Here is a 14841-nt window from a genome sequence, read left to right on the forward strand (position 1 = left end):
CAGTGTAACAGCACATGCAAACCTTCTGCCAGGTCTTCATTGTCAGATCCTGGCTGGCAGCAGTGAAGACTGACTCATTTTTTGGGAGCGACTAACAGACACTGTGTGAATTCCTCTTCAGATTTGGACAACCTCTTAGTAATTTGCGAAAACGGACAGGAGGGTGATATTGCAGAACATGTTGCAAACTGAAGGTTTTTTTCTTGAGTACTCTCTGGGCCTGATAGCTATTTAAATAAGAATGCTAAACTGCATGCAGATACATGATTTGAATAAAGGCTCCCTCTCAGAATTTTTTTTAGATGCAGAATTTCCCATAATAGTGATATTTGCAACCTGACTTACAATGGAAACAGCACTTATAAAATATTTTATCCATAATAACTGACTCAAAGCATCTTCTGTCTCCTTTAATGTCTCTCTAAGCAATTTATATGTGCGTATTATTTATTTATCCTTTGTGTGCATCAGAGCTCATGTGCAGATTTTGGAAAGTGCTGCCTGGTAACATCATTTCCAAGGTGTTCTCATGCCTGGCAGCTTCTTTTCAGGAGTGTCCTTGCCATAGTCAAGCAAGGCACATTCCTTGCATGTTGCGGTCTAAAATCCTTAATCAGAATATACCAAATGAAAGTTAAAAGTCCCACAGACCTAGGCTTTGTAGTAAATGAACAGATCCCTGAATGGTGACGGTCCCTGATGTGAGGGGATAAAATGCTAGCAGCAGCAGGTTCTGGTACTCCCTAAACAGCCAGGAGCATCTGCAGGGCTGGGGCACAAGCTGCAAGCAGCTTCATGTCATGCAAGAATATCAGAAGCAAATGAAAGCATGTTTATGACAGCTAATGACCATGGTCATTAATGGTCACAGAGGTGGCACATCATGTGAATCTCCTGTTCTCTTCGATGCTGCTCATTTAGTGTGTCACACACGCTGCCGGTGGAACAGAGTTCCTGGATCTGCTCTGGGAAGCAGTTTTATTGCTTTTTTTGTTACTTGTTGCTGTATTCCCTCATCACCCATTGATGTCACTTTGCCTAATTGCATCTTGTCTTGGTCTAGTTTTATATTACAGAATCCATATTTCTACTGGCCAGGCTGGGTAACCTGTAGAAATACTGTAAATAAGGTTTACAAGTATTCTTCCTCATATCACTATTTAAAGTGCTGCAGATAGTTTAGTAATGAGTCCCTCTATGTTTGCTTCACAACCACATTTATTGTTATCGTACCCAACAGATTTTGCTTTCTAGTACATTCACAGTTTTGAATTTCCTCTTAACACTCCATCTCTATTATTATATCTGTTTAAGTTATATACACTTGCCACTTCACTATCTCCACTCACATCCATTTTATTATTTAAGGTACATTATTCTCTCACCTGTGATATTATGCCTAGTAAGTGATGTTCAAATAGCAGTTTTGCCAAAGATACATTGACAGTGAGGTATTTTGGATACTTCTGGCTATATGACATAAAGTTATTGAACTGTAATTATTACTGAGAAAGTTTGCATTAAGTCATTTCTTCAGAGGTTACTTCAGAAACGCTTTGCTAAAGAAGTGAGCTCGCATTGTGTTGTTGGGTACAGAAAGTCTGTTTTACAGCAGGATGGCAGCGTTTGCTCCCTACTGCTGCGAAATCCTGGGATGAGCAACACACCATGGGGGCGAGTCTGGGAAGCGAATCATGACTCGTGGTTTGTGTATTCACAATGACAGTTCTTAAGTCTGAATCAAGCTGTGAGCTGGAAGCCAAGACATAACGGATGGACCATGCCCATTATTTTCAGCATAGCAAAGTCCCATCAAGGATCAATTGCTGCTGAGGAAAGGTCTTTCTCTAGCCTTGCTCCAGCTGATCCTAAAGGGCTCCGGCTCCAGCTTCTGTCCATGTGGTGTCACTTTTTTTTTAGTACTTATGCTCCCTGTATACTATAAGGTTATAAAATAAAAAGGCAGTGAAGGGTGACAGATTGCAAAAAAAGAATGTCTGGATGCTTAATGCAAATTATCCACTATCTTGGCACATCCAATATGCAGATTTCTTCCTCCCCCTTTTAAAGAAAGACTCCTGTGCCTGGTGAATTGTTAGTACTGAATACCAAACACTATCAAGATGGCTTTTAACATGTCACGCTTGGCTTCCTGACACATAATGAATCAGCAGGAAAGGAGATTTCTATAGGGAAGAAAGTGCATTATGAAAGGAAGGTTAATAAAAAGCATACACACACACTCTTCCTGGTTTTTAGTGGTTCAAAAACCGAAACCGCTGCAGAGCTATGTTTGACTAAATATAGCCATAATGTATGAATACAAAAGGAAAAAAAAAAGATTGAAGCTTAGCAGAAATTCTGGGAAGTATTTTAATCCGGATTCCTGTTCAGACTCCTACTGCACTTCCTGATAATTTAAAATTAAAGCTCTGAACTGCTTCAACACTTTCCTTTTCGGTAATAGCATGGAGGGATCTAAAAGCTGCTGCATTACAGCAGCAATGCATTCCTCCTGCCACCACACCCTCTGTGCAGCAGTGCCTGCAGCACAAGGCAGTGCAGCCAGGGAGAGTTACTGGTGTTTCACTGGGTGCTCAAAGGCGAGAAGTGAGGCTGCAGGAAGCTACTCAGAGAGCTAATGCTGCTCCCAGCAGAACTGCCCCCAGCCTCTTTTTGTGAGCATGGGCTCTCACCATTCTTCTCTTTCTTCCCTTTTGAATAAAACAGGACAAAAATAGTGGCCCAGCAGCTCCTTGTTCATTAGTGCTGTCAAGACTTCAACCATCATGAGCAAAGGGATGAAAAATGATCTGGATTACCAGCAAAAAGGCAGCTCAGAAGCCAAGGGAAGCTTGCACACAGAAACATAGGATTGTCCAGATTTCTTACAACCCCCTGGCTATTTCTGCCTCCTTCTTCTGCTGTCCTCCTGTCTTGCAGTTATTTTCCTCCTCCCCATCACCTCAAGCCTATCTCACTGTCTCACCTTCATTCTAGACCCAACACAATCAACAGCTAAAACTGTTTCTCTCTCTGTGGTTTCTCCACCGTAAGCAAAACTTGTCTTTAAAACACCCTCCCACATTTAAATCTGATCATTTCACCCTTTCTGAATGCTCTTAGATGTTTCTCTTTGCCACTTCAAACATTTTATGCTTCCTGTTTCTGTTCCAAAGATCTTGCTCTTTTGTACCATCCACCCCAACACAGCTTACACACACATATACATGTACGCTACATGATGAAGCTATTTCCTACACCCTGTGTGCTGCTTCTCTGCCCCCATTTGACAAGTTTTTGTCTTTTGAGTAACAACAAGATCTCCCACATGAAACAGGTAAGTTGGACTGATAAAGCTGGAATATCTGGAATCATCAAGGTTAGGTTTCTGTTTGCCTCTCCCTCTCGATGTATCTTGACGGCCCGCTGCAAACCCAGGTTTCAGAGTCCTACCCTTGGCCACACCTGACTGAGAAAAAGTGCTTTTAAAAATCCCCAAAGTGCTGCTGGAAGGCTGAGCGGGTCCTTTGTCCAACTGCCCATTCCCAACTTGCTGCCCACATCCTGCTCCACCAGGTCTTGACACTGAGAGGTGTTTCCATGGCAATGGTCAATTGGAAATGGCAGCCTTGTCCCTTCAATTTTTGCTGCGTTGGTGTTGACAGAAGTAAAGGCCTTGCTCTGATTTCTCAGTTTGGCTGAAAGAGATTTCCATTAGATTTATCCTTTCATACTCAGACGCCCACACTCATTCAGCTTTGATTTTCCAGCCTTCCATTTTCACTCATTACTGGTTGTGAAGGACAGGTTCCCTGAGCCTCACTGCTGGGGATGGCACCGTTTCCTCAGGACATCCCCCTCAATGCTATTGCCTTTGCACGGACTCACGCGGGTGCTTTGCCTCCAGTTGTTCTGCAAAGGGCTGTCTGTCTTCCAAAGCGAGCCCTCCCCTTGAAGGTTTGCTCAGATGCAGAGGGATGCACACAGGGAGTGGGCAGTACACTCGGTGCAACATCCCTTGGAGGGGACCAGCGGGACACGACTCTTCTGAAGCTACTTGGAGTGGGACTCCTACCACTATTTACAGACACCTGAAGTCCAAGGCTGCTCGCCCATGGAGAAGCAGAGCCGAAGCCACCTCTCTCGCACAGCTCTCCCGTTCCTTCCGTGCGGTGCTCGCCCTCCTCCTCCTGCGGCTCAAGGGCACCATCGCCATCCTCCTCCTGCGGCTCAAGGGCACCATCGCCATCCTCCTCCTGCGGCTCAAGGGCACCATCGCCCTCCTCCTCCTGCGGCTCAAGGGCACCATCGCCATCCTCCTCCTGCGGCTCAAGGGCACCATCGCCATCCTCCTCCTGCGGCTCAAGGGCACCATCGCCATCCTCCTCCTGCGGCTCAAGGGCACCATCGCCATCCTCCTCCTCCTCCTCCTCCGCCAAGGGCAGCGCGAGCGGCGCGCGGTGCCCGCCAGGTGGCGCCAGTGGATAAGGCACAGGCGGCGGGCCCGGCCCGCGCGACCCCACACGGGGCCCGGCGAGGCCTCTCGGTTTCTCCAGCGTTAATTCTGTCACTTGTTTTTAATATCTCCGGTATATTTTTTTTTTTTTTAGCATAAGTCTTGCTGGGCCATTCTGGGGGAAAAAAGTCCTCATAAGCATGGCCTGCACGGAGGGGACCTTCAGCCCTTCCCGGGGCTGCCACACCTCGGTGGTGCTGCCAGCGAGGTGCGGACCCCCCTCAGCGGCTGTTCCCCCTCAGCGGCTGCTCTAGAACCGAGTCTGCCAGCGCCTACAGCCAAGTGCTGAGAGGGCAGATAAAACACTACAGAAGAACAGGAAACAAAGGCTGGGGTGCCCGTAGTCTCCCCAGAGAGGCTCGGCAATTGCTGCATCTGGTTTAATATCTAAGTTTTAGGGGGACAGGAAACTATTTGGTTTAGGTTTCTGCCAGTTGATTTCCATTACTGCTAATGGTTGGTTCGCCCTGGACTGTTGTCAATACTCAGTGGGATTATTTCACTGTTGTGTCTCCAAATGCAGCTGAAATGCACCAACTGAATCGTGATTCCTTATTTTGTTCTTTCAGAGAAGTTTCTACAGTAGGTAAAACTTGCCCATGAGGGAAACCACGTTTCCTACAGAGTGGCCCATAAAGGCACAGGAACAAGCTTCCTCTGGGGACACGAAGGACACTGCAGATCTCAGAGGGAGAGGAGAACTGCAATTCTTGCATGGGACCCCTGTTTAGAGCCACACACCTGCAATAATTAGAGGGTTGGTGAGAAGATGAGAGAAGACAAGCAGGTGGCTAAATGAGCAGGTGGCTCATACTGGCCATGCAGACAATGTGAACAGAGGTACTCGAAGTCCAAGTGGCTGGTGGGATATAAAAGCCTATCTAGCACCTACTATTGTGTTCTCTTTTTAATAAAAACTCAACCTATTGCAGTAAAACCGGATGTCAGCATTACTAAAACCAAAGTCTTTTAAAGAATCCATGTTGCTTTTTATGCGGTCAGCTGAACTAAGCTGACCCCATCGAGGGGCACTTTGGAGCTCTGACAAACCATTTGGGGAATGTAAAAATCATCCCATTTAGACTTTTGTACAACTGATCTCTTAAGATTAAATATAAACCCCCTCTTAAACCCAATTACTGAAATTGAATATAAAATCAAGTCAACATAAAACAACTCAATTCTTGAAACCATATTAATGCTGATTGCTGCTATTTGAATTTCACTCTGGGCTGCAGGCATCTGATGCCATCTCCAGTGGCAACAATAAGGGGACGCAGGTTCAGGTCACCTCCAGGGGCCCTGATTGGTTCCCCCCCCCCAGAACTGGGGACTCTGGAAAGAGGTGAGATTGGGCCATGCCCAGAGGCATCGACTCTGACTGGCACCACGTGAAACTTTCCAGCTGTGGCTGCGTGCAGGGGGCACAAACAGAAGCCCTCAGTTTCTGTGCAGCAGAGGAATGAAAAAACTTTTTCTCTGAAAGGAAGATAGCTCTTAATTATAGTGGACCTGGAAAAAGGATTGCAACGTAGTACCAGCTGTGAGCTTGTAACTCATACGTTGCCAGCTGAAGGATGAGAGAGCCAAAAGGGGATGATTTGGAGAAACCCCCAACATGAGCTGGCCCACAATTTGCTGATCATATGGAGTTTATATACAGAATTCTGCTGAGTTGGATTCTGCCACTGAATTTGCTTTTACCACCAGATGCCTCTAAGGACATCTGCTAATCTGTTCAGAGAAATCTCAAAGCAAGACTATAATGGGACGCAAGAGGGGGGAAAATTGAAAGCAATGCCAAATAGAGGCCCATTCTTCACACCAGGCATCCTGAAATGACTTACAGGTGTTTCGGACAACATTCCTGCAGAATTTTCATATATTATAGCTATTCACTTTGCATAAATGTCCCCAAAGGTTGCATCCATATCAAAGCAACACACACAACAAATCTTTTGATTCAGACACCCAACTGGGATGCTCCCAACAGTTGGATTACTGCAGGTCTGCCATCAGAGGAGGTGTCACAGCCCTCCCTGCGCTCCCTGACCTTTGCTGACACCTCCAAGATGAGAAGCCTCATCTATGAGCCTGGAAGGAGAGAGTAATGATCCTGTGGGAGGTCACGAATGTGTATGCAGCCCTTCCAGGCTCATCTGCTTCAGTCTCGAGGACTGTCAAACTGAGGTCTGACAAACCGACAGTGATAGTCCAGAAAGGACAATCAGGAGATCAGGGATGTCCCAGTGCAAAGGCAGGTGACAAATACATCAGAACTAAAGCAAAAATCCAAAGCCATGAAAACTGAAGTCAGGCTGATTAATTACTGACAGTCTCAACTCAGCTGGAGGTGTTGAAAAAACCTCAAATCCTCAGAGCATCTGCAGCATTTACCTTTCATGGATGTTCAGCTGGGGTCATTTCAGTCTCTTAATTAGTTCACACACCAGCTATGTTAGAACAAGTTAACGCTGTTTTCACAAAGCTCTCAGAGCTGTATGGCTACTCCAGAAAGGTGGTTCTAATCCATAACCACCTGTGCAAGTAGTCACAGAAAGAGGAAACACCATCCCTGCAGCCAGCCAAGAAGCTCCCTCTGGGTTCAGCAGTCTCCTTTAGGACCAGGGCAGAAGCCACCTCCTGGCACCCAGACCTCAGTGCCCTGCTCTGCTCACGGAGGTGACGAGGCTGGTACTGGGAGCCAGTGCCTGTCCCTGATGCCTGCTGAAGACTTGCTGAAGCTTGGACAGACTCTGGGATGATGTGGCAGGGAAGGAAGAGGGAGCTGAGTGAATAATAGATACAAGAAACAAGCTCCGTGATCATCCCAGTCAGGGTCTCTCTGCATTTCACAAAAACCAGTTTGATGTATTTATCTGGCTCGGACTCTAAGACTGATGCTGCTCACCCTGCCAGCCATCTGCCACATCACTTTTAGTTCTCCAGGCACACATGGCCAAGAGAACATGCTCCCAGGCTTTGGCTGCCACACCACTGACTATCTGCTACCTTTGATTCTGATAGAAAAGCTTTAATACCTGACAGAGGTCAACAGCTTTAACTAACACCTGACTCCAGTCCAGGCTGAATAGGACTTGAACAATCAAGCACGTGTTCTCAGTGAGTCAAGAGCTGGACACTGCCACCAGCCTCTGACCAGGAGGAAGCATTTTCCCCAAAGGCAAAACTAGTATCAGCTTCTCTTCCCTAATCCTGAATGACATCAGTGGTCTGAAATGGGAACCTCCCTACATGTAGAGTGTCCTCAGACCTCCACACAAACCCTGCCTGTATCATCACCAACTTGTCTTAAATGTGAAATTCTTATGAGAAACAGCAACCAAGAAAACAAAAGCATCAACAAAAACCTCCCACAGCTTCCAAGTCCACAGGAATAAAACGTGAACTGCAACACAAAACAGGTAAAGGGGCAAGACTGTTGCTGCACCAGTGACACTAAGCACAACGCTTTGATTAAGTCATTGACAAATCTGCTTTAGGGCAGAGAAATTTGGAAACATCAGGCAATCAAACTGTGAAGTCTGTGAAAGAACATGATTAATGCAAAAATGTGATGAAACTAACGTTCTTGGCTCCAGAGCTTCATGGCACACCCCATAATGGAACCAAATCTGATGGCTTCTTGGCGAGCGGTGCCCCTCTGCGTTCCCCAAACACAGTTATCTATGTCCTCCTTGTTTTTTAGGTCTGATCAGAATCCAAAGCTTTTATTGTAGCTACATTTCTAAGGATGTGTTTCCCAGGATATGTACCCATAAACAGAGACGTGTACATGCATATATACTCTGAATAATTGCGCAGAATTTCACTCTTCCCTCCTGAGACATAAAAGAGCCAAGTGTTATTAAATTTACGGTGAGTTCGTTGTAGTTTTCACATAATTTTCTTGATGCACTGCAGATTTTTTAACAGGCTGCCGCTTCCTCTCCTGTTTAATGTTAAGGTACTTGTCCAGGCTCAGCTACACCTTCAACACCCTGGATTTCTGCCTAAGGTTATCAGTCCCAGGGGCAAATGTGTAATTTTCTTTATTCTCTTCTGCTTGCTTTCTGCCCTCCAGCTTTGTGTAGAAAAGAAATGCATGGGCCTGCACAGCTCGGGATGCAACAAAGGAGCGGTGCAAACTCAGATTCCTGAGGGTGCGGTCAGCATTAGACTGATCTTTCATGGATGGCAGAGACACATCAGGATGCACTCTGTGCCTGTGACCTCCAATTACAGGAAGCTGGGCATGACACCAGCACCTAGGCAGGGGCAGAGGGCAGGGACAGAAGCAGACCTGGTATTTGTTGACTCAGATATGGTATTGTGGCCCCTGCAGTTAATTTTCTCTTGCTTACAGACCCACTTTATGTCTAATCTTTCATTGCAAAAAGTTGTTTGTGTGCACATTGGAATGTGCTCTCCAGGGGAAGGCATACAATATAACTGTGATGCAAAAGAAAATATTATATACCAAGGCAGATGTTGAGAGGTCCAAAGAACTGCCTGTTTGAGGGCAAACTTCCCCATCACTCTGGGCACCTAAGCAGACTCTTTAGACTGCCAAGTTCAGAACTGTAGGAAATGATGCCCATCCAAAACATTCCATTCCATGGGGCCTTCTGTAAGTTACAGCAACCCATTGGGACCTGACACTGACCATCCAAACATGAAGTGCCCTTAGGGGAATCCACCTGCCAGTACTGAGCATCTTTGCAAGTCAGTAGATGCCTACAAACAGCCCTCAAAAGTGCAGGACCATAGGTACGATTTTTTCCCAGTGTGCAGAGGGGACCCTTTTGGGGACAGTCTAAGCAGCTCTCACACCATGCATCCCAGAAGTACTGCATATTAGGAAGAAAGTGCACGCAGGCACAAGCCGAGTTGTACGGTGACAAATGACTCCTTCACAGAGATGGTTGGGGGCTGTGAGAGACACCGTACTCTAAATATACAGCAAAGAAGCAAAGATGGCTCCAGGTACTCACACATTGGTTTGAGCTGCCCAATGAGTTCCTCTTTTGTCCACTTTGCCCATTCCTTCTTGTCGGTGTTTATTGAACACAAGATGGGGCCACATGGTTTCCCGCAGTCCTCGATGGCTGGGACATTCAGGTAGTGCACCAACACGATGTCTGGGTTCTGCAGGGAGAGCAGAGCAAGAGTTATGTCAGTGGGCCTCTCCCCTGCCCAGAGCTCTCTGCATTTATGTTCCTAATTAAAACTGTAATAGAAAACATCATAATCAGACCCCAGTATGTCCTGGATTTCCTCAAGATCAGAGCTGTTCTTTCAAAGAGGTGGCAAAAGACAGACATGACAGTTTGCACATGGATTCCCCCATCCTGAGGGCTCTTTGCTTGCAACTCTCCTGCTTCCCTTGTATGCTCAAATTCAACCTGTTTTCCAAACTCTACAACACCGAATACTTGCAAGAGTCTTGCAAACACCACTTACAATGAATACCAGGTAATTTGTTTTGGTTTAAGGGACCTTTGGTTCATATGAGCCAATGCTTCCATCAGTTCTGGTCCACATCGGGGCTATTTTGAATACAGAGAAAGTAGCCTGAGAACATCAGGAACAGCCACACTCTCCAAACAGTGACAGAAAGGGGCGGGGAAGAGCCGAGGAGGCTCACAAACAATATTACAGTGCGTCAACGATGGCCTCTTCATAGTCAAGCCTGGAATTCCTTGTCTTTTGAAGACGTTGCAGCTTTGCGATGAATCCAGCAAGCTGCAGAAGGTGGGGACTGCAAGAGCCCTTGGCAAAGCCGCTGCAGGAGGACAGCGAGGCACCAGCTCCCGCAGGCTGATCCACGCTCTCCTCTCCCCACACACCTTCCCAGGGGCTGCGAGGGGGAGGCAACCCCGCCGTGACGCACTGCGGTGCCCTCCCACCGAGCCGTGTTACCACCCTGCGAGCAAATGAATCATCTTAACAACAGCAACACTAACAACTCCGCCAGTTCCCCAGCAGCATCCCAGGGAGATTGTACAATAGATAATAACAAGATTGAGGAGCTGATTTCTTTCCCTTAAGTCATTTACTCCTAAGTTCGCAAACTTTAATGACTGCTTTGGAATTATTTATAAAAATAAATAGGATAATGGTGTAATTAAAACTCTAATGTTTCATTAATGTTGTTAGAGCCCTGTTCCAAGGGGTAGAGAGAACACAACATATCATTCACGTGCAAAGGTTGTGCTAATAGGAGCACTTGTTTATGAAACCAGGGGAGTATAGTTTTTATATATAGTATATGTATAGTTTTTATATATAAAAACATATAAAATAAACACAAATCTAACAGGTTTGTTCCTTATGTCTACATCTAAAAGTTGACCTCAGATTGACAAATCTCATGAATGCCAATCTATTTGGCGAACTGAAATGTTTTGATGAAAAATGAAGAGAATAGGTGTGTTTTGGAAAACTTAAAATCAGCAGTGAATCACTATTTGTGGTGACCTACCAGGAGAGCAAGAGAGATGTGAAAGACTAAAAGAAAAATTACAAATGTAACTTCCACGTGGGAACGGTGCCAGGACAGTGGACAAGCCACAGCAGAAGCTCTTTACTGGGGTGGCAGGGAGGGGAGCCCTGGACTGGGCTGCAGATGGCTCTGAGAACGTGCCTTTTGGAAAGCAGCCCGTCATTCCAGTGCCCAGAGTCCCAGCAGAGCTGTTTCCCTTCCCACGCAGCTGAGTCGAAGGCACTGCCATCTGTCCCTGACCTGGGCAAGGCCCCTTGGCTCCTCCTGCCATGTCAGGGCACCTCACCTGCCTCCTCGGTGTGGTGGAGGAATGGGCTCCACTGCTGCTGGAGGGTGAGCAGGAGATGGTGCAACAAGCAGTTAAACACAAAAAGCCGATAGTTTTGATAAAGAAAAATGCAACTGCAACATCTGTCTGACTCTTGTTTGAAGCTTCATCAGCACTAAGTGGTCCATAAATCAGACTGGCATGGCGTTACATTTCTTCCATGGCTTAACCATTAATCTAGTGCCAATTCTTATGAAAAATGAAGGAGAAAAACTACATGATGGTGGAAGTGTACATATTATCCAGAGAGTGGCAATGGCACATAAGGTGCTGCAGCCCTCTGTCCCAGTGGCTGGAGCAGCGGGGCAGCTTTCTCTGCTACCCACCATGGAAATAACTGAGTAAAACAACGTTTGTTCCATTAGCCTGCTCCATGAGGGTATTTTTCACAGGAGCAGAAACATAAAACTGAAATAAAACTGAAACAGTTCTGGCAGGTGTGGGGGCACAGGCAGCCAGCAAAGGGCTGGCTGACACTGGTGTGAAGGAACAGACAGTTCCTGCAGCGCTCCAGGCCAGCTCAGCCATGGGGGAAACCCTCCTTTCATTTCAGCAACCACCTTCTGCCTTCACTTCCCAGAGTCAGTCCCCCACGAAGGGAAGTCTTCCTTCTCAGGCAGAATAATCACAAAAAACCTCCCCCTTCCTTCTGTTCTCATCCAAAAGCATGCTGGTTTGGTTGTCTTATTTCTTTTTGTTTTAAAAGCAAAAAGCAAAAGCCATTTCTGGCCAGCTTCCAGCTGCTCTTCAGCTGCTCAGCCAAGGCAATCAGCTCAAGGCAAAATCTCACTGGCAGAGGCTCCCAAATCACCGATGACCACAGCTGAAGATAATTTTATTTGGAAAAATACCTCTGAGCTGAAAGTTTTGCATTTGTACTCCCTGCTGGAAGGATGAAAGGAAATAAATCATCCTCAGGGATGATGAGCATTGGTGAACTTAGTCCCAGCCAAGAAATTACCCCCAAGCACAGCCACTCGCCCCACTTGGCACTGGACACCCATGTTAGTTCTGTTGTGTCCAACCTGCAAAGTACTATGTGTGGTGAAGCCTGTTCCAGCCTTAATGGCTAAACCACAAAGCAGAAAGGTAGAAGGAGCAGCAGAGCATGGCAGGGGAATGCAGAGGCAGCTCCTGTGCCCCTTTCCTCCCTGTTCACCCCTAAAATTATAACAGGTTTTTTCTTTTCTGACAACTATTCCTTCACAAAGTATCCTTTGAATTCCTCAAACAATCCAAAAGCTGAAAAGGAATCTCAGCTTTCTGGGAAGATAATTCACATCCACTGCGGTGCAGTGACTAGATCAATATCCACCATGTTATTACACCAAGAAACGATAATACTAAGAGGTTTCCGTGGTTTTGAGGGGCTTCTGTTACATGTTGCTTCAGTACCCACAGGTAACTCAGGGACAGGTACTGGGAGTATCTGTGCATTATTGATATGCTATCTAAAAATCAAATCAAGGAAACCATTCCCAGACACGTGGATGACAGAATCTTCTACTGCTCACAGCAGTGTCTATCTGGAGGGTTTCCTCTGGATTTTCAAAGGTTTGAGAGTGGAGCCTGGGATACCTGAAGAACAAGGCACAAAGATACAACACAGACAGAGAAATAATAGAATTCTTTCCTTACAGAGACCAAATGCTAGCTTTGGGCAAGATTACTGGTTTGAATCCCAGCAATTTCTTTATCCTTGAACTAATTTTTAATTGAGGTCATGCTATAGAAGACAACCTGGTGGCTGATGTACTAGAATATGTTTGTCTTCCACACTAACCATGAAAACAAAAACATTGACTTTGAATGCACAACCCATTGCCTTAGAGCTGGGAACGTTTAATTACACAGAATGAGACAATTACCAGAGACAGGTTGCACAGCCCTGGCTCCTGAGCTGAAGCACTGGAGCACAGGGAAGAGAGTGGGGTCCCAGAGCTGGACACAAAAGCAGAAGTTGTGCTGTGGAGTAGAACTCCTCCTACTGGGAAATTCCTTTTAGCCAGTACAGCACTTTGAATTAGCTTTGTGTCCTATGTCTCCAGCTGACAAAGGAGCTGGTGGAAATTCTGTCCCTTCAAAAGACTCCTCAGGAAGAAAGGAACACCAGGCGTCAGCTGGGCAAAGAAACACTGGTGTATATATGGTTTTAAATGCAGTTAAATCAGCATCCTGACAGGCACTGGCTCAGGAGCTGCTGCCAGTTGGCACTGTCCTTGCCTGTGTACAGAAGATTTTGGTCCCCTCCAGGGCAGTGGCCATCCCCACCATTGCTGCACCCCAGCCATGCCTGGAGTCTCAAGATTTATGCCCTGTGGATACCAAGGATACCTTGTCTCCAAAGATCAGCCTGCCACAACTCCAACACATAGTAATTTTCCCACTTTTTTTAGCCCAAGTTCTTTTGAGTCTTTTTGTTTGTTTAAATTCACTAATTTTTGAGACAAGAAGTTGGCTAGAGGCTGATACAGCTCCATGTACTGCAAAGATTGAAAAGCTTGGAAAGCAAAAAAATTCTTTTGAGATTATCAGATTTCCTGCAATTATTTTAAAGGGAATCAAGATTTAATTTATCTGTATGCTTTATAACATGCTTCCCACTTCTTCTTCAATACCTTGGTAAGGGCACAGCACACAGAGAAGTGTGGGCATCACCGGGCAGCACTTAAATAGCATGAGCAGCAAAGTAAGAGAGTCTTAATATAGAACAAATACCAAGCACTCGCCAATACATCATCAAATGTGATATATTTGAAGATATTTTATACAGAAAGAGCTGCCTCTGAATACTCCTGGGGATCATGTTTACTTAACGTATACTTTGAAAGATACAGAGAAATACAACACTGTAATTCCTGGCCTCTGAAGTTCCAAAAGAAATTGATTTCTGAGATGCTTTTTATCTTCCATAGCAATACCTCTTGTGCTAGTAAAAGGTGTACCAGAAGGATGATGCTGCACAACTTGAAACATGCAGCAAAATAAAACAAAAGGCACTTCTCTTTCTCATGAAGTTATTATTCTTCTGGACAATGGAAATTTCTTTTCATCTGTGTCACCTCTCCCAGCTGGAAGCTTTAACTTACACAGGCAGTTGACAGGGACAAGATAATTCTGCCATGAGCTGGGACTGCATTTGTTTATCTAGAACACACAGAAGAGCTGGTGGTGCTAACACAGAGGTCCTGGGGACAGAGATGCAGCAGGGAAATCTGTCCTGCTTATTGCTCTGGAGCAATAAAGCCACCAGAGTCCATGAAAGCAGTCACCTGGGAAGGTCTGAGGAGAGCCAAGTCTTTGGCACCTGAGCGCTCACGGTGCTGGTAATGCCCAGCAGAGCAGTGCATCCTTCAGCACAGGGCTCCCACCCAGGGCTCCAAAGGGTTTTCTCCAAGAACCACAGTGGGCTCCAGGCTTCCACCCACAGAGCAAGGCAGAGGAGCCTCTTTCAAACCCACAGTTTTTACTGTTTTCCACTCAGTCCTT

At 45.9% G+C, this 14841-nt stretch overlaps 1 protein-coding gene across 11 annotated transcripts in view; it reads right to left on the reverse strand.

Moving 5' to 3' along the window:
- CAMTA1 (calmodulin binding transcription activator 1) overlaps positions 1 to 14841 on the reverse strand; it is a 222024-nt gene that overhangs the window by 44779 nt on the left and 162404 nt on the right. For all 11 annotated transcript variants that reach the window (XM_064678278.1, XM_064678277.1, XM_064678271.1 and 8 more), the window contains one exon: positions 9514 to 9667. In XM_064678278.1, coding sequence (XP_064534348.1) covers positions 9514 to 9667 — 154 coding nt within the window. The remainder of the gene's footprint in view (positions 1 to 9513; positions 9668 to 14841) is intronic.

This window comes from Pseudopipra pipra, chromosome 22 (genome assembly GCF_036250125.1).
Source record: "Pseudopipra pipra isolate bDixPip1 chromosome 22, bDixPip1.hap1, whole genome shotgun sequence".
Classification (NCBI taxonomy): Eukaryota; Metazoa; Chordata; class Aves; order Passeriformes; family Pipridae; genus Pseudopipra; species Pseudopipra pipra.